This window comes from Nicotiana tomentosiformis, chromosome 1 (assembly GCF_000390325.3).
Source record: "Nicotiana tomentosiformis chromosome 1, ASM39032v3, whole genome shotgun sequence".
NCBI lineage: Eukaryota > Viridiplantae > Streptophyta > Magnoliopsida > Solanales > Solanaceae > Nicotiana > Nicotiana tomentosiformis.
In genome coordinates, this window is record NC_090812.1 from 36,509,306 (window position 1) to 36,530,091 (window position 20,786).

The following is a 20,786-nucleotide window of genomic DNA, read 5'->3' on the forward strand; positions in this document are numbered from 1 at the left end:
CTAACAACAAGAATCAAAACAAAAGGCAGGGAAGGAGAAGAGGAATAAAGGAGGGGGAAAGGAAAAGATTAGCATGTGGGATTAATTATGACATAAGAGGGCAGCAGGTTAAGGGGTAGGCAATACCATTCATGTTCTGGATGAAGCTAAATATCTTGAGTTGGAATGTGCGGGGGTTGAATGAGGATTGGAAAAGAAGTACCATTAAATCTCTCATTTAGAAGTGGAGGGTGGATATTTTGTGTTTGCAGGAGACTAAGGTAGAAGATTGCTCTACTAGAATGATTCAACAATTATGGGGGAATAGATGAGCTGATTGGGTGGAGTTAAAAGCTAGTGGTACCAGGGGAGGGATTGTGGTGATTTGGGACAAAAGAAAGTGGGTCAAATTAGATGCACACCGGGGGTCTTATTCCATCTCTTGTATGTTAGAAAGCAACACAGAAGTATTCAGATGGTGCTTCACAGGAATCTATGGACCACACAACAATCCAGAGAGAGAAGTAATGTGGAGTGAGATTGCTGGAATAAGGGGACTTTGGGAAGATCACTAGGTAGTGGGAGGTGACTTCAACGTTGTTAGGTTTGAGAGTGAGATGCTGAACTGTACCAGCAGATCAAAGGCAATGAAGTTGTTCTCTGAAATTATTCAGGACCTAGATGTTATTGATTTACCCTTACAATGGGCTCAATATACCTGGTCTAAGGGAGATAATTGTTTGCAGGCATCGAGAATTGACAGATTCCTTATCTCCAGTGAGTGGAATGACTCTTTTAATGTTGTGAGACAGATTGCCTTGCCTAAGGTGATTTCAGATCATAGACCAATTATTTTGGAGAGTGGTGACTGGGATGCAACCCCTTCCTTCTTTAAGTTCGAAAACATGTGGCTTCAATCAGAAGCATTTCTAGGCAAACCAAAGAGCTGGTGGCAGAATTACACATTCACTGGTAGGGCTGATTTTATCCTTGTGCAATAGCTAAAAAGCCTAAAGAAGGATATCATTACTTGGAACAGGGAAGAGTTTGGGAAGGTGGAAACCAGGAAAAACAGGGCACTAGAGAAGCTAATGGCGCTAGAACAGGCTGCAGAAGACAGACAATTGATTTTATCTGAGGCGAATCAAACGGTCAGTATAAGGTTAGAATTGCAGCAATTAGCCAAAGCAGAAGAAATCTCATTGAGGCAAAAATCAAGGTGTCTTTGGCTAAAGGAAGGAGACAAAAACACCAAATACTTCCAGAAGATTGCCAACTCTCATAGAAAAAGCAATTGCATAGACAAACTCATGATCGGGGATGAGATCATAGAAGATAGGGAGCAGATAAAGCTGGAGACACTGGATTTTTATGAAAATTTGTACACTTGAGCGGGAAAGTTGGAGGCCATCTGCTAATTTTGAAGAAATTGCAACCATTACAAAAGAAGAAAAGGAGAGGTTGGAGGCATCTTTCAATGAAGAGGAGGTTCTTGCAGCAATTAGCTTTAGTGCTCCCGACAAAGCACCAGGACCCGACGGGTACACAATGGCTTTCTACTAACACTCATGGGAGTTCATTAAACATGACATACTTGCAGCCATGAGTTACTATCACCAGCATTGTTGGATGGTTAGGTCATGTAATGCATCTTTCATTGCGCTCATTCCTAAAAAGAAAAAGGCAATGGAGCTAAGGGACTACAGACCAATTAGTCTAATTGGCAATGTGTACAAGATCATAGCCAAAGTCCTAGCTGAAAGGTTGAAGAAAGTAATGGGAAAATTGGTCTCAAATCAACATAATGCATTCATACAAGGAAGGCAGATTACAGACGCTTCACTAATAGCAAACGAGGTCCTTGATTGACAATTAAAGCAAGGGGATGCAGGGATCCTATGTAAGCTGGACATAGAAAAAGCCTTTGATCAACTAAATTGGACCTACCTCATTTCCATTCTCAGGCAAATGGGATTTGGGGAAAGATGGTTAAAATGGATCAAGTTCAATATCTCCACTGTGAAGTACTCCATTCTAATCAACAGGAGCCCAGTCGGTTTTTTCTCTCCACAGAGGGGATTGAGACGGGGAGACCCACTCTCACTATTCTTATTCATATTAGCAATGGAAGGACTCAGTAGGATGTTGGATAAAGCTAAGCAGTTGTAATGGTTGAAAGGTTTTGATGTTGGGAGAGGAAGCACATTCAATCTTTCTCATCTGCTCTACGCAGATGACACCTTGATTTTTTGTGGGGCAGACAGAAGTCAAGTGCTCTATCTAAATCTAACCCTTCTTATATTTGAAGCTATTTCGGGTCTTCACATTAACATGCTCAAAAGTGTAATCTACCCTGTTAATGAGGTGTATAATTTAGAAGATTTGGCTGGAATTTTAGGCTGCAATACTGGATGTTTACCAACTACTTACCTGGGACTTCCACTCGGGGCAAAGTTCAGGTCAGAAGCTATATGGAGTGGGGTCATTGAGAAATTTGATAAGAAACTTGCTTCTTGGCAGCTGCAGTATTTGTCTATGGGTGGAAGACTAACTCTAATCAGTAGTGTCCTAGACAGCATCCCAACCTACCAGATGTCACTCTTTCCAATGCCTAGTAAGGTCCTGAAACAGCTGGATAAGATTAGAAGGAACTTTCTATGGGAAGGGACTAAAGAAGGTCACAAGTTCCACCTGGTAAAGTGGTCTAAAGTTATCTTACCAAAGCACCAAGGTGGACTAGGGGTCAGGGATTTAGCTTTGCACAACAAATGCTTACTAATGAAATGGCTATGGAGATATACACAAGAGGAGCAGAGCCTATGGAAGAAAGTTGTCAATGCCAAGCATGGAACCCAAAGCCACTGGTGCACCAAGCTATCTAGAGCGCCACATAGAGTTGGAGTTTGGAAGAGCATATGCAAACTCTGGGAGGAGTTCTCACAAAATCACCACTTCGCAGTAGGAGATAGTCAACAAATAAAATTCTGGAAGGACAAATGGCTAGACAACACACCCCTAAGGAATGACTACCCTGCTATCTTTCAAATGGTTATTGATCCAGACTCAACAATTCATCAGTGTAGAGAGGGCAACGCATGGAACATAACTTTTAGAAGGAACTTGCAAGATTGGGAATATGAGGATCTGCTCAGACTTCTTTCATCACTCAACAAATTTTCAAGCAACATTCTAGTACCGGACCAGTTTAAATGGGGTAGTTCAGATGGAGGAAAGTACTCAGTCAAAGCAGCCTACAAGTTAGCAGGAACTCACAATGTAATAACTAACTAATGGCCTTGGAAGTTAATATGGAAAATCAAGTTGCCACCCAAAGTCATCTGTTTCAACTGGACTGCACTTTATGAGGCTTGTCTGACACAAGACAACTTAGCCAAGAGGAATATTCAGATTGTGAATAGATGCTACATGTGTCAGAGGGAGGCAGAAACTCACAGTCATCTTTTTCTTCAATGCCCTATTGCAACTGATTTATGGAGTATGTTCATATCACTCTTTGGGCTTAGATGGGTCATGCCACATAATATTAGGGATGCTTTTGAGTCTTGGAGTTACTGGAAAGTTGATAGCAACATCAGGAAAGTATGGAAGATGATACCGACAGCTATTTTTTGGAGCATTTGGAATGAAAGAAACAACAGGTGTTTCAAGGGAGTATCGACATCTCCTCACAAACTCAAGGCCAGATTGCTTCATGTATTTGTATAACTGGAGTTATCTTTCCTCTATTGACTCCCCTGATAGTTTTTTGAATTTTGTTAGCTCCCTAGTACTAGTATAAATATTTGTAAGGAGCTAACAATTGCTACACTCTTTTGTAATTTATGCATCTTCTTGATGCCGTTAATGAAAACAGTTACTTCATCAAAAAAAAAAATATATACAGTGTGTTGTTTTATAATGAAGAATTTGTTAGATTATTGTTTGTAGATATTAATATATATTACGTATTTTCCATAATATTCATATTTTTTCTGCTAAAGATAATTAAAAATAAAAAATTCGTAGGCATGCCCAACTGCCTCAGGGCTAATGGCCCGCCCCTTGTAAGTAATGTTTTTTTTCTATTTTTGTTTTGGAGAAGGGAATTGAGTCAAATGCAATTCTCAGTTTTGCGGAGTCATACTAGTTTCTTGTCTGCTAGACATTAAACTAAGAGTCTTAAGATGTGCATCTTGTGCTTGTTCATAAACGGTATCTTCTGGTGTTTTCTTAAATTTGTTGTTATTATTATTATAGGGTTTTTAATATTCTCTACTATAATTTATGAGTTAATGAACCCTTAAATTGAATTTTACACAGCTATCTCTGGTACTTTGGATGAGTTAAATGAGGAAGAGAGGACCGAGTTACCTGACTCGCAAGAGTATGAGGTTGGTTTCAAAGCTTGCTACTTTCCCTCGATATACGAGACTTTATATCCCTTTTTGCATTTGTCTCTATCTGTAATTTTGATTTCTTTGGTGTTACTGTTATCATAAGATTTATCTTTTTTCTTTCTGTTTTGACTTTATGTTCACTCACTTAATATAACTTATTCTAGTCTACATTTTTCGTGTCAAGAGTTAAATGTCTCTGCAGTTTTAGCTAATTAAATAGTAGTCATGGAAAATAATTCAGAGCCATATGACAATCTCTGGGATTTGCTATCAATCAATCAACTGCCCAATCGCATCAATGCCAAATTAGTTGGTGTCGTCCGATATGTAAATCCTATGTATCCATTCCACTGTACTTGGGCCAGATTCATTACAATGCTAAATAACTTGCTTGAATGCGAACAAGGTTTTTTTAAAAGTGGATCTCCTCAAAATTCATGCTTGTCTTAACACTGGATGCAATTCTATAATTTTACAAAATGGACTCCTGTCAAAAACAAGAATTGAATGTAAGTATTACAAAGATAACTAAGCATAATCCTAAGTAGTTTCTATGGAGTGTCAAAGTGTTGCTAAAATCATTATAAAAAAGGACTTTTTCTCTCTCTTGGGAAATGAGCCCCCCCTCTCTCTCTCTCCTGGAACCATGTTCCGGCGACTTTTCTTGTTAATATCACTTCGTTCTTCGCTGGGTTCACATGGAAAACAAGACTTTCTTCATTGCAGGTGATAAATCTTTTGAGCAGATCGATTCAGGAGAAGGATGGTTCGTTTTAATTGAAAGGGGCAGACGATTCTCGGCCAAGATCAGATTAGACGAGGAGAACCTTCGTCGGGCGTGTGGAGCTTTCAGGCAAGCATCAAGAAGTGCAGGGGATCATTACATGCGATGGGGATGGAAGTCACAAGCATACACATACAAAGTGTTTCTAAATTTCAACACATATGGCAGATTCATCAGAATAGAAACTTGGACAGGGGATAGGAAAAAAGCAGTAATTATTCCTGAATCAGTTTAAAATGGGGGATGGGGTAACATTGCTAATAAGATATTACATTTTCTGGAAGAACTACCCACAAACAGAGATACATGCATGCTTATGCTCCTCAGACAAGATCATATGTTGATACAACAAAGATCACTCAGTGGCCGGAGATGTCAGCAACGAAGGCAGGAAATGTGGGCAACATCACAACAGAAGTAGCCGGCCGACCAGAATCACCAATTTCTCTCGCGGTGTCTGGTTGGAATTTTCAACGATCCTTTCAACTACAGCCCAAATCAAGAAGTAATTCAAAAGTGGTTCTTGAATAGGTGGAAGATCTGTGCTGGTATGAGAGTCACCCCCCTCTCTCACAACCAGTTTTTATTTGAGTTTCCTTCAAGACAAGAAGCGGCGAGAATACATGCTGGTGAATGGTTTTGGAACGGTCGTCGTCTATCTCTTGAGTGGTGGTCACCGGTGGCAGGAACTAATTTGGGCTGCCAGAGATCAGAATACAAATGGGTCAAGGCTTTTGGTATTCCCATCCACGCGTGGTCACTTGAAACCTTTAAGACTATTGGTGATCTTTGTGGTGGTTTCGTCGGAATTGATGAAGACACAAAGTATCGTAGTCACTATTTCTGGGCGAGAATATGTGTTACTGCTAGCAGGAACAAATGCCCAGATAAAATCGAGCTTGATGTGGAGGATTGGAGGTTTGAGATCTCGATTTTAAAGGAAGTTGCAGCAACCCCTAAGCTAATTCCAACTAGAGTCCAGTTACAGGGGAGAAGTGCCGGAGATGCATCGGAGAAGAGACGGGAACATCTCGGGAATTGCAGCAGCAGGGAAAGTACCACAGAATCACGTGGGTGGTCAGGTGGTAGAGGATAACTTTAATTCAAATTTATCTGGTCCCACTCCAAGTTATATGGACACTAGGGCAGATAAAAATTATCCTCTGACCTGGCCCAGTCAAGCAAGCTGTTCAGGAGTTAAAAGCTCATTATATTTGGGCCCAATAGAAACTCAGTCCTATTATTTCAGAGCCCCAAGTCTGAAGGCCCAAGCAAAGGGCAAATCAAAGAAGGCCCAATCAGTATGGAGAGCAAAAAACCCTGGCCCCCAAACTAATATCAGCAACACTCCAAATATCATCGAAACTTTGCCAACAGACAACTCACATCAATGGAAGTATAACATAGTCGTCTTCGCATGCAACCATTAACGACACTGAAGCTGGCGACGAAGCAGATGATGAAGCAGAAATTTTTGTAAACAATCTCATGAGTCTCTCAAATCGTCTAAACTGGTCAGATGCTGCCTCGACAATTCTTGTTTGCTCAGACACCGATTCCTACAGTAAGCCACTCTACCTCACCTGTATGAGGAAAATCTCCTGCAATCACAAATAATTCAACATCCCAACACAATAGATACTTCCAGATGGACAAAATTGGTTATGGGTAAAGCATGCAAAGCTTTTGGGATCAATGCAGTTGGGTTCGAACATGAACTCTTGGATTTAATCTTGAGGATGGATCAGAACCGACAAGCTCAAATTCAAAAAAGACGGTCACCTGCCACAACGAATAAAAAGGGGAAAAAGAAAAGGGAAATTGAGGTGCAAAATTTAATTAGTGGGATTAACTATGATGGGTGTAGTAGTAAAAGGGGCAGGCATTGCAAGATTGTATCAAGATGAAAGTTAAAATCCTAAGTTGGAACATACGGGGTCTTAATGATAGGAAAAAGAGAAGCACTTTAGCATGACTAGTAGATATACTGTGTCTACAGGAAACCAAAATGGAAAATATTCCAGCTAGTTTCATTTATCATATTTGGGGGAACAGGTGGGCTGAATGGGTAGAGTTAAAAGCTTGTGGTACCAAAGGTGGCATCATCATCCTATGGGATAAACGATTGTGGAAATGCATTGACTCACATCAAGGCAACTACACAATTACTTGTATGCTTGAAAGCCTGCATGAGGATTTTAGGTGGTCTTTTACCGGAGTGTATGGCCCACATACCAATTATGAGAGGGAAGATTTATGGTTGGAATTAGGTGCAATAAGAGGCATCTGGGAGGACAAATGGGTGATTGGAGGGGACGTTAATGTGTGCAGATATGAGAATGAAAGACTCAACTGTTCCACAAGATCCACAACTATGAGGAAATTTACAGAAACTATTTTGGATCTTCAATTAATTGATCTACCTCTACATGGGGCACAATACACCTGGACAAGGGGAGAAGACACTCTACAGGCATCCAGGATAGACAGATTTCTTGTTTCTACAGAGTGGGAAGAGAGCTTTAAAGCAATCAAGCAACTGGCTCTTCCAAGATCAATTTCAGACCATAGACCATTGTTGTTGGAGTGCGGAGAATGAGATTCTACACACTCCTATTTCAAGTTTGAAAACATGTGGTTACAACAAGAAGGGTTCATAGACATGTTGAAAGGGTGGTGGCAGAGTTACAATACAGGGGGTAGTCCTGATTTCATACTCGCTCAGAAAATGAGGAATCTGAAAAAGGACATCTCCAACTGGAACAAGGAAATCTTTGGTAAGCTGGAAGTCGGGAGAAACAGAGCACTGTAAGAACTTGTTGCATTAGAACACATCACAGAAAATAGAATCCCAATACAATCTGAAAAGCAAAAGATCTGGAGTTTAAAAGTGGAGCTGGAGGAACTAGCCAAAGCTGAAGAAACATCTTGGAGACTAAAATCGAGGTGTCAATGGTTAAAAGAGGGTGATAGGAACACAAAGTACTTCCAATCAATTGCCAACTCTCACAGAAGATTCAACAATATCGACAAGCTTCAAGTGGATGATGAATTAATAGAAGACTAGGCAAAAATCAAAGAAGAGATTCTGAGTTTTTATCAGAACCTGCACACAGAAAATGAAGGATGGAGACCAACAACTAACTTTGAGTAAGTTGCTACAGTTTCAGGGAAAGACAGGGAGATGCTGGAAAAAGCCTTTGAGGAAGAAGAAGTGCATAATGTTATTCTTTCATGTGCCGCGGATAAAGCTCCAGGTCCAGATGGCTTCACACTGGCTTTTTTCCAAAAATTCTGGGAATTTATCAAACCGGAGTTGATGGGGGCTCTCAACCATTTCCATCAGCAATGAAGGGGCAATTGAGCTCAAAGACTATAGGCCAATAAGCCTTATTGGAAGTGTATATAAGATTGTGGCCAAGCTGCTAGCAGAAAGGTTGAAGAAGGTTATTAGTAAACTTGTGTCCAGTCATCAGAATGCCTTCATCAAACATAGATAGATCACAGATGCAACACTTATAGCTAATGAAGCTCTAGATTGGAGGATTAAAACTGGGGATCCTGGTATTATGTGCAAGCTGGACATAAAGAAGGCTTTTGACCAATTGAACTGGTCCTATCTAATCTCTATATTGAGGAAGATGGGATTTGGAGACAAATGGTTAAGGTGGATCAGATTCAGCATCTCAACAGTCAAGTACTCAGTTTTAGTCAACTAGGAACCAGTGGGCTTCTTCTCCCTTCAAAAAGGGATCAAGCATGGAGACCCACTCTCCCCTTTCCTGTTCATTCCGGTCATGTTCATTCTGGTCATGGAGGGACTAAGCAAGATGTTGGAAAAAGCTAGAGAAATGCAGTGGATTCAGGGATTCAAAGTAGGCTCCAATATTGGGAACTCAATTACTGTTTCTCACCTGTTATATGCTGATGACACTTTGATCTTCTGTGAGGCAGATAAGTCACAAGTTATGCACCTAAACCTCACTCTTCTCCTCTTTGAAGCTTTGTCAGGGTTACATGTCAATGTGCTGAAAAGTATAACTTATCCTATCAATCAGGTGTCTAATGTAGAGGAGCTGGTAGGCATTATGGATTGCAGTATTGGGACTCTGCCTACAACATACTTGGGCCCCACTGGGTGCTAAGTTCAAAAACTGTGAGGTATGGAATGGGATCATTGAAAAAATTTGAGAAGAGACTAACCTCCTGGCAGCTTCGATATATTTTCATGGGTGGCAGATTAAGTGGGACATAGGAATTGTAAAATTTCAAAATAGGGGGAAAATTTTTTTCAAGTGAAAATGGTATTTGAAATTTAGAGTTGTGTTTGGACATGAATATAATTTTGAGTTGTTTTTGAAATTTTGTGAGTGATTTGAGTGAAAATTTTGACAAACTTTGGAGTTTTTCAAATTTTCGAAAATTTCTAAAATGCATCTTCAATTGAAAATTGGAAATTTTATGAACAAACACTAAATTCGGAAAAAAGTGAAATTTTTTTGGAAAAAAGGGAAAAATTTCTTATGTCCAAACGGGCTCTAACTCTCATTAACAGTGTGCTTGACAACATACCAACATACTACATGTCATTGTTTCTTATCCCAAAGAAAGTACTAAAGCAATTGGACAGAATAAGGAGAAACTTCCTCTGGGAGGGTAATAGCAACACCTACAAGTTTCATCTGATAAAGTGGAATAAAGTCACTCAGCCAAAATGCAATGGAGGATTGGGAGTTAGAGATCTAGCAATCCACAATAAATGCCTTCTAATGAAGTGGCTTTGGAGATATGGCACGGGAGAATCAAGCCTATGGAAGGAAGTGATCACTGCCAAGCATGGGAAAAGAGATAACTGGAGCACTAAAAGTTATAATGCACCTTATGGTATCGGTCCTTGGAAGTACATCAGTAATTGGGGAATGAATTTTTCCCGCGCATCCACTTCAAACCAGGCAATGGGGTTCACATAAGATTCTGGAAAGATAAATGGCTAAACAACACTTCACTCATGGTTGAGTATCCTAGCCTATATCAGATTGATGTTCACCAGAATTCCTCTATAGCTCAAAACAGATATGGTAGCAACTGGGATGTTCATTTTAGAAGAGCAGTGCAAGACTGGGAAATTGATAGCCTATTTGATATGCTAGCAAAAGTGGAGGGGTACAATACTGATGTGAGCCAACCAGATACCATCTGCCGGGGGAATAAGGGCACCTTCACATCCCAGAACCAGATGATAGATGCATTGCTTGACCCTGGAAGTTAATATGGAAGACCAAACTACCTATCAAAGTCATTTGCCACAACTGGATTGCCCTCTATGAGGCTTGCTTAACTCAAAACAATCTCAACAGAAGAGGTTTCCAATTGATCAACAGGTGTTATCTATGTCTGGGAGATACAGAAACTGTCAACTACCTGTTTTTGCACTGCCCTATGACTTTTGACCTTTGGAATATGTTCCTTCGCATTTTTGGCTTGCATTGGGTCATGCCACAGAATATGAAAGAGGCTCAATTGAGGTGGAGTTTATGGAGAGTTGACGAGACCATCAAAAAAATCTGGTTGATGATCCCAGGTGCTATTTTCTGGTGTTTATGGAACGAGAGGAATAGAAGATGTTTTGATGGAATCTCAACTCCAAATCACACTCTCAAAGCTAATTGCCTGAGTTTGGACTAAGTTAGCTTCGGTAATTAGCACCGACAAATTTATAGACTTTGTTAGCTCCCTGGTCTTAGATTGACACTGTAAAGGGAGCTACAATTCTTATTTTTTTCATTCTGCATTTCATTACTTTTGTAATTCGCATCTCCCTGATGCCTTTTGCTAATGGAACACCTTATTTCATCAAAAAAAAAGAAGGTAGTTTATATGAATATACTTTTTTCCAATTGGTTAGTTCTTAGTTAAGTTCACAGATATAGAGCGGGTGTCCTTAAAGGTTAAGTTAAGTTCGCATTGATTATGAGAAATTATTAAGTTCACATCGATAATGAGAATTTATAGGTCATTCAGGCAACTTTTCTCCATGTAATTTTAGGTCTCTCTTCCCTTTTAGCACCTTTAGTCATTATTTTCTCGCACATATTAATCAGGCATATATAGGACATGGACTTTGTAGGCGAGCTTCTTGCACCCCTCTCGGATGTGATCAATTGTAGTCTTATCCGGTATGTATGCCCACACCTCCACATTAACGCATGTATTTCTGCATTACTCATCTTGTAGATATGTTGGGCTTCTAGTGGCCAGTAGACACTCCCAATATAACATTGTTGATGTCACTATTGTTTTATAGAATCTGCTTTCACTTTGTCAGCATCTTTGTAACTCTCTTCCACAGTTCCCTACTTTTTCGCTATTGCCTCATTCCACAGAGTGTGCTGCTCAATCCCTAATCTCTAAAACCATTTCCTTAACAGGGCCTTGTTGAAAAATCGGGGATCTGTCACCTCAAGGACCCCCTCCCCCTGCCAACCCAATTTATTTGGAGATGTAACGTCCTCCTAGCTGGCTAGGTGGAACTTCCTACCGTATTTGTTGAATCCCATAAAAAGTTCCGATCCAATTTATCTGTGACATTGGTGCGGGTCTGTGAAGCAACAATGTGAAGTCGTTTAGGTGTAATTCGATCTTTGAGTTGCTGTTCTTAGGTGTCCAAAATAGAAAACAAATGGAAGCAGTTATTCTAAGACACCTGTCTGATATCTAGTTTGAAAAGCCCAAGATATTATGATGCATTTGTTGTTTGTTTTCTTATACTTTATCCTGATTTTCCAGGTTGGTGATGGTGGAGTAGGTTTCATATGGTTAGTCAGTGAGGGTGGACTGGAAGAAGAATGGAGACATTCTGTTGCACCAATTCTTGTGGATAAACTTGTTGGGATCATGCAAATAACTAATGATGAAGCAGATATATCAAACGAAGATGGTGCCTTTCTTCCACCTTCTGGAGAACTGGGACCTGATTCTGTCACTAATGATTCTAATGAAGATGGTGAAGACACTAGAGATGACTCTGTAATTTTTGAGAGAGAAGTAGGTTTTGATGGGACTATTTTATATTTTTGATCAGTTACGTAAAACTGTATAGTAGATTAAGATCTCCTTTCCATTTGTCATTGCAGGTTGAAGCAACTTTTCAAAGGGCTGTAGAGGAAGAAGTAACAGAAGACCATGTAATTTTAGAAGTTAATGCATTGCGGTATGTTGACTAGAACTCATTTTGTATCTTATATTCTTGAATATTGTGTCTGGAGAAAAGCTTTTTACCTTGAATTAACATTTGCTCTTCCCTCCTGTTGGCTCCAGTTGGTGCATTATTTCATGCCATATTTACTACAAGAATTTCCACTTACTGTATATTCTGTAGGGTGACAAGTGTGCACCCAAAAGTTCCATTTCTTGTCCTTTGGACAGTTTCTTAATTTATGCTTCTATTAACCAAAGAGGGTTGAAGTGCTAATTGGCTTAGTTTATCTTTGCGAGGTTAAAGCAGCAGCTTTCCTCTCCTCTTTCAGTGTTCTTCTTACTTAAAATCTCATCATATTTCTTTAGGGTATTTTTGTACATCTTACCTTCAAGTATGTATTTTTTTTATGCCTACCTCCTGCGAGAAAGTGTAATGCTTCTTTTGCCTTTGACCTTTCCTTTTATTATTGTACTCTACACTGTATATGCAGACTTACTGTGGTCGAATTCCCTAGTCTTGTGTTGTTTCTCTTACTCTGATTAGACCCTAAATTTCAGAGTACAATTGGAAGTACGTAAGAAGATGAATTGAGTTCTAGAAAGTATTACGTAAACATCAATACGGAAGCCTCAAGATTATATGTATATATTGCTAAGGAAATTTGTGGCCGCCTGCCTTTATATCAACAACCTGCAGTTATCTCTTGTATGTTTTCACATTTGCTACCACTCTGCACCATCCTTATTTATTTCTGAGGATTAGGGGTGTTCATTACCCGGATTAAACCGAACCGAAATGAAAATTTAGTTTGGATTGGTTTTTTTCTGTTTGGTTTCAGATTGAGAAATTAAAAATTTTGATTTTTTTTGGTATGCATGTTGTTGTTGGCTTTTTTGGTATGCTTTCGGATTTAAGAGTGTGTTTGCCTTTTTAAAGGCAGGGTAAAGTCTGCGTACACTCTACCCTCCCCAGACCCCACTTGTGGGACTACACTGGGTATGTTGTTGTTGTTGATTTTTTTGGTATGCTTAAAAAACAAAAAATTTAATAATATACATTAATTTTATTTAACATGGAGTACCATTTACGGGAGTTAAGTTTGACTGTTTTATCACTAGAGTTAAGTTTGACTGTTTTATCACTTTCAACCTTGCTTATTGAACTATTTGTACTAGGATCTAGGGAATATAACGCCTTATTCTTCATCTTTGCAATATAACCCTTTATTCCTCATCTTTACTAAGTAGTATTTTGATTGCAAAGCTTTCATCAAAAGTTTCACTTTTTCTTCAAGTTCTAATATTTGCAAGCAAGAATTAATCTCATTTGAAAGGATTATGGTTTGGATTTTGTATTTTTATGTTTTTCTTTTGATGAAATAAGGTGTTCCATTAGCAAAAGGCATCAGGGAGATGCGAATTACAAAAGTAATGAAATGCAGAATGAAAAAAATAAGAATTGTAGTTCCCTTTACAGTGTTAATCTAAGACCAGGGAGCTAACAAAGTCCATACGTTGGTCAGTGCTAATTACCGAAGCTAACTTAGTCCAACAAAAAAGATTGAGTAGGCAATTAGCTTTGAGAGAGTGATTTGGAGTTGAGATTCCATCAAAACATCTTCTATTCCTCTCGTTCCATAAACACCAGAAAATAGCACCAGGGATCATCAACCAGATTTTTTTGATGGTCTTGTAAACTCTCCATAAACTCCAGCTCAATTGAGCCTCTTTCATATTCTGTGGCATGACCCAATGCAGGCCAAAAATGCAAAGGAACATATTCCAAAGGTCAAAAGTCATAGGGCAGTGCAAAAACAGGTGGTTGACAGTTTCTGCATCTCCCAGACATAGATAACACCTGATGATCAACTGGAAACCTCTTCTGTTGAGATTGTTTTGAGTTAAGCAGGCCTCATAGAGGGCAATCCAGTTGTGGCAAATGACTTTGATAGGTAGTTTGGTCTTCCATATTAACTTCCAGGGCCATGCATCTATCATCTGGTTCTGGGAACCAATCTGCCTGTAGCATTCTTTTACTGTGAAGGTGCCCCAGCAGATGGTATCTGGTTGGCTCACATCAGTATTGTACCCCTCCACTTTTGCTAGCATATCAAATAGGCTATCAATTTCCCAGTCTTGCACTGCTCTTCTATTTTGTATTTTGTATTTTTATGTCTGGACATGTTACTTTTAAAAATGTGTTTTCAATGATTTACCTGTGACTAATATTAGAAACTTTATTAAGAAATTTAATATTATTCTCATTCTCTATAATATTTATATTTTCGCCATGAACTATAAATATTCGATTATGTTAATTATTTTGTATGGCATAATCAAATAACCGAATAACCAAACTGGGAAAAGCCGAGCCGAAAAGAGTACCAAACCAAACCAAACTAATTCGAAAAACCGAACAGTGCAAAATAGAATCGAAAAACCGAATGCACACCCCTACTAAGGGTAGACGGAGAAACATATTGTCATAGGAAGAAAGTGTACACGTACTAGTGGCCTTGAGGCTTGGTGATTGTTGTTATATTTAAATTTCTGAATTTATTGGGAAGTAATTCGTGAGATCATGCACTATGTGTTATTTGTCAGGAGTCTTTATTTTGGTCGAAGACATTTATTTCTGAGGGTAGACGGAGAAACATTTTGTCATAAGAAGAAAGTGTACACGGACTAGTGGAATTCAGATTGTTTGTGTTCCTTCTCTGTTTCATTGCAGGTTGTCATACAATATGACATCTGCAGACTGTGCTGGTGCCTTGTTTTATTCAGTGATGAAATTGGCATTGGATTCTCCGCATGACTCACCTAGTAAGTTTTCCTTTTATTTTTGTGTTTCACACTACACAAGGTTGTTGTAAATTGTAATTATCTGTAGGTTGCTTTTTCTATTGCAATTTGACATAGAGTGCTGGGTTTTTGGCATTTTGTGGTGAGCGGTGCTAATTTTCCTGTTTCGTTATAAAAGAGAGAAATTCCTTTCTAAAGTGTAGATTCATATTCCCTTATTCAACTTGGATACACCAAATAGATCTGTTGCTTAATTGAAAGATCATTTAATATGCATGTCAAGTGTTGAAGCTGTATGCCCTTAAAGCTATAAGCTTATTACAAATAGTGGCACTTTTCTTAAGGTAAAAAACATGGTAATGGTCTTATGGCTTCCACTTCCAGTTTATGATATTAATTTTCTACTCTTTGTTGGTGTTCAGTTGTTTGCTATGTATGTGCATTTGCATTTATTTGTTCGTTATTTTGCTCTATAAATATGATATGGTTTAGATACTGAGTTTTAATTATTCATTTTCATCCTTCTCTTAATCTCAGACACTAATATTTGGCAAGGTATAAAGAATTTAGCTAGATGCGCTTTCTTTCGTATTTACTTCGACCTCTTTTCTTTCTGGAAGTGGCTATATTATGTCTAATATTTGTATGCTTATGTTGTATAGTTTGTGTATTCATCCCATATATGCCTTTTTTCCCCAGATGAATTGGTCAAGAATGTTGCTACCACAGTTAAAAAATGGAAAAAGCTTCTGAAATATTACTTGCCAAGCATTGATGAAGAGGTTAGTGTATTTTGTATTTTATTTATACATTGCTACTCAGGTGTGTTAACATGGCACTTATCTGTTGGTTCTTTGTCTTACCCTAAGAAATGTCAGTTCTTAGAAATCTTAGTAGTAATGTTTTTCCATCAGTTGTGATGTTTGGAAAGTACTTCACATGTTTAGATCTCATGAATATTCTGATATTGGATCTGTCAGATTGAAGTAATATTGAAGTTTGAAGAAATGTGCTTGGAATCTGCGAAGGAGTATTCTCCATTATTTGTACAGGTATGTTGTTTCACTCTTGAAGTTGCACTGTTTTTGCAGTCCATCTAGAGGATTGAATTAGTCTTTCCAGTCGTTTAGCTGTTAGATGTGCAGAGCAAAGGGTTAGATCTAGGCAACCTGTAATGCTAATTCACTAAACTATTGATATGGTTAAACTAATACCGTCTTGCATTTCGGAAAGCTATCAGCAATCTTTTTGTCTTAACAGGAGAAGTTGCTAGTGTTCAAGATAATCTATATGAATAATACTTATAACGAAACCCTATATGTAACTGTCACAAGTTCCGATTATACATTTGCTTTCGCTGTGCTGACGTGATGTGTGATGTTCTGAAGAGCCTTATATTCCACTACTAGCTGAATGTCCTTGTTTGATTTGGACTACTACTGACTACTGAGACGAAAGTTGAAAATGTTGTCCAGGAGTAAGTTGAAGTTCCCTTGTTTTTGTCCCCTTGCCGACAAGGCTTTGCACCTTAGTCTCCATTTGAAATTTACTGCTTTCCACATTAAATACGAGAACAAGGAGCATTGAAGGGTAAGTGGCTCTGAAGATATGCAGTTGTTGTCACCCCCCAAAATCTGGAGGAAGGTGACGGGCACTCAGTGCATTAGACTTGCCATAAGAGCAAACCCACATTCATTTTATACTTAAGACAGAGAGAGTGTGTGCATCATGATAACGGATATGTCATAGTTTGAAACCATAGACATGTGGCTCATTTGCCTAATATCTTATTGAACTTTTATACATAATCCATGAAATACACATGATATTATTCTGAACATAATTACATGACCCACAATGTACATGGAGCTTTTAATGACAATGATTACATAATGCATACAAATAACCAGACATGAAGATACCCACTGGTATGGTAGCGGGGCTTACCATACAACCTGGAGGAGTCGAATGCCTGCCAATCTGCTTCCTCTAATTTCCATCTGGGCCTGCAAGAGGAAAACAATAATATGGCCAAACAACCGGGTACATCCACATCGTACTTAACATGTGCCATCGACTCACTAACTCAAGATTGGACAAGATTTTAAAGAAAACATCACGCGAGAGATATACAAATCAAATAATATGAAAGCACTTCATGAATCATAAAGCATTTGAAGACCTGAACATATTTGAAAACTACACATGTGGCCTTAGCCCTTCTTCATAACATAACATAGATTATAACTTTAATCGGGAGCATCTATGGACGTTTACGTAGTACATAGTCACTGTATGGGCAATATGGCATCCAAACGCGGGTAACGACTCGACTGTGAAAGCCGTCTCACCATAATATCATATGGATCGTACATGAATCTGATCTAAGATATCGATCGGTTGAGCCGTCCCACCATATGTCGTATGGATCTGACATGAAGGTATTGAGCAACATAAGCACCAAGCTTACACCAGCATGTGTAGTTTCCAAACTTAGGTCCCTTTTGCCCACAAGCTCACATTTCCGTTCGAAACGTTTTTGCAAATATATGGAGGTCATGACTTTGAGAAAGATCTCAAGAAAGGGTATATCTTGCGCTCACTGGGAATAGGATAGGTATTAACTGTTAGGAAGTTCTGATTCTTTTTGTTTGGAGGGCGGGGGAGGCTGAGGTGTCATACTAGCAATTTTAAAGCGTAATCTAGTTCTAATTACTGGTCATACGCCTCTTCAATGAGGTGTGTCTTGCCCCTGGGTGAACACCCAACTGTTTGGGGCATACACTCGCGTCTTACACTCGCCAACACTTTAGGACGTTTTGTGCCTACCTTGCCCCGAGGCGCCCCAGAAATGCCTTTCAAAACAATTTCTTTTTTTGTTTGGCTATGGGAAATCCCATTGATTCATTTTTGTGCATTTGTCAAGAAATATATCTGACCTACTTAAATATCCATTATTCAATTTAATCTAAATATTTTTACTCTATTTTATACCTCCACAGATTTTGCATCATCTGTACGATCAGGACATTATACAAGAAGAAGCAATACTTGACTGGGCTTCTGAAAAGGAAGAAGCAGAGGAGTCAGATAAGGTTTTTGTGAAGCAATCAGAAAAATTTATCCAGGTGCGTACTTGCAGCACTTAAACCTTTGCAGGTAGATGACCTGCCTGTAGTGCACAGAAACCTAGAAGATTCATTGATCTACTTACCCTATCTTGTCATTCCATCCCAACCTCTCCCCACCCCCTGATCCCCAATGCTCAGGAAAAAAGATTAAGGAATTAGCAAACTTGTAAACAATGAAAAGAAGAAAAGCAAAGTTCGTCTTTTTTATATTGCCTGCTTTACCCGTCATCTTGAATCGTGCATGCACATTATGAACTCTGAAAATATTTGCAGTGGCTCAAAGAAGCATCTGAAGAAGAGGATGAGGACTGACAGTAGTAGAGACCGTATATTTAAAGCTGCTCCAACTACCTGTAGCTACCTCACAGTTTGCCCTTGGATGAATATGTTACTCACCATTCAGAAACCTGCCACAGCTGAGAATCAAACCTTAATCCATTTGTCCGTCCATAACCCTAAATGTGTCGTTTATATACATTTTTCATCACTTGTATAATCATTGACTTCGAGATAATTCATCTACAGTGGAACTGACTTCCAATTTAGTCTGTAGTCTTTTCTGCTGCAATTGGAGAGGCAAGTTTTGTTTCAATAGAATTTTTGATCTGAGGAAACACTTCACATGTCAACTGTGTGTGGAAATGTTATATAGTGAAGGGTTACTGTTAGTTGAAGACATTGTTTCCTACTAGGTAATTGGCATTTCTTTGCCATAAACCAACTCTTAGGTTAGGCCTATATATTGATTTTCTCACTGAAACGGTAAAACGGCTTGTATTGGAACTGTGGTACCTCTTTGAGTCTTCTTCTTGAGTATTTTATAAGAGCTTGCGTTATGTTGCTGTTACATATTGTTTCCCTTTTCCTTTTTCTTTTCTGTTTATAGTTTCTTCATTTCTCTTTTTCTGAAATCTTAGTTACCCTGCTAAACATTCCCTGGACTGTTAAGTTGAGTAGGAACAACTTCATTTATTTATTTTGTTGGTGTTTTCCACTGGCAGTGTCAATGTATTTTCACATAATCAGCGCAATTTATTTTACTGTTGAAGGTTTTTATCTTATTCAGGTTATTAATTTCAGTGGAATGTGTTGGTACTTTAAATTACCTTTAAAGAGGAGTGATTTTGTAGAATATTTTACCCAGTGAATTCCCACAAGTGGGGTCCGGAGAGAGTAGTGTGTACGCAGACTTTATCCCTACCTGTAAAAAGATAGAGGTTGTTTCCGGTAGAGAGGCATAGAAGTTAAAGCATACTTTATTTATTGGTGTGGGTTTGTTGGCGAACAAAAATGAGTAGTTTCTAAAAGCATCTAGTTTGTATGATAAATCCAAGCCCTGCAAGGAGAATCTATTTTTTCCATCCTTGCACGGACAATTCAATGATCAAATAGTTAAAAGTGCAAAGCGAAATGGCACGAGCTTGAATCCATTGCTAAACCAGATGAGTTTTCCTTACTTTTCCATTAACTATTGAAAAAGAACATATTTCAGAAAGCTTCAACTAAAGCTTTGAACGTAGATAGGACGTATACTTGCGAGTTCAGTTTATGCCAATTTTTTGTCATGTATTAAGTATGCACATAGATCATATATGCAATTTAATGCAAATTCTGTAAGGATTTAAATAATAAATCAGATTCGAGGAGGCCCCATTGGTCCTGGACGCCCTTGTAAGCCCATTGGGCCTCTCCAGCAACAGCGAAAGAAGTTAAGGCTGCACCAGTGTAAACAACACAATTAGCAATATGATCCAAGAATGGGAAAAGGAAATGAAATTAATCCATTACTATTTCATAACTTGGCAACGAGTTTCAACACAAGTATTAAAATAGTTACACTTACATCCTGCAAAAGCTGCTTAATCCAAGGAACTAGAGGATCTAATTGGCTTCTCTTTTGTGCTCTAGGAACACAAAAATTGCTTTTATCGGTTATGAATATGAATACGTGCCTATCACTTCACCTCGTTCTAGAAATCTAATCTCATTGGGTCGAGAAAGAAGTACAAATTAAAAATGCATGTGAAATTAGATGAAAGAGAAAGCATATAAGAATGCTGATGCCACAGTTTGTAGCATGATTTAGTTTGAATATGCTTACCAACAAGTTATGACAGCAGGGTAACAACCCCCACATGCCTTGCCACATCCAACCATTGTTGGCACTCCTGAGCCAGGTTTAGGCCTCAATTCAAGACTAGGTGCATGAGGAGGACCACCACCTCCATGGCTAAGCTCACCTTCCGTACCTCCACGACTCGGTGAAGGCCCTATACCTCCAACTTCCTCGGTCATGGCTGCGACGCCAAGTTGAGTCCCTTTGAGTAGTCCTCCTGGGCCAAGTTGGGATGCAATGCCATGTATTCCTCCACGTCCTCTCCCTGCCATTTCGGTTTTTTTCTATAGGCGAAAAGAGTAAAATCTGTTTGGTTTTATAGAAACCCAATATAGTTATAGTTTTCCATAAGTTACACTCACTCTGATCACCTATGACTT

General features: G+C 38.8%; 1 protein-coding gene across 1 annotated transcript in view; it reads left to right on the forward strand.

The window, feature by feature from the left end:
* The window catches only part of LOC104099351 (uncharacterized), a 30,561-nt gene extending 11,424 nt beyond the window's left edge, over window positions 1-19,137 (forward strand). The window contains exons 8-15 of the mRNA XM_070181293.1: window positions 4,300-4,370; window positions 11,947-12,204; window positions 12,294-12,370; window positions 15,089-15,180; window positions 15,859-15,941; window positions 16,140-16,211; window positions 18,162-18,287; window positions 18,564-19,137. Of these exons, the coding sequence (XP_070037394.1) occupies window positions 4,300-4,370; window positions 11,947-12,204; window positions 12,294-12,370; window positions 15,089-15,180; window positions 15,859-15,941; window positions 16,140-16,211; window positions 18,162-18,287; window positions 18,564-18,602 (818 nt within the window). The 3' untranslated portion in view covers window positions 18,603-19,137. The remainder of the gene's footprint in view (window positions 1-4,299; window positions 4,371-11,946; window positions 12,205-12,293; window positions 12,371-15,088; window positions 15,181-15,858; window positions 15,942-16,139; window positions 16,212-18,161; window positions 18,288-18,563) is intronic.
* Window positions 19,138-20,786: the final 1,649 nt, after the last annotated feature.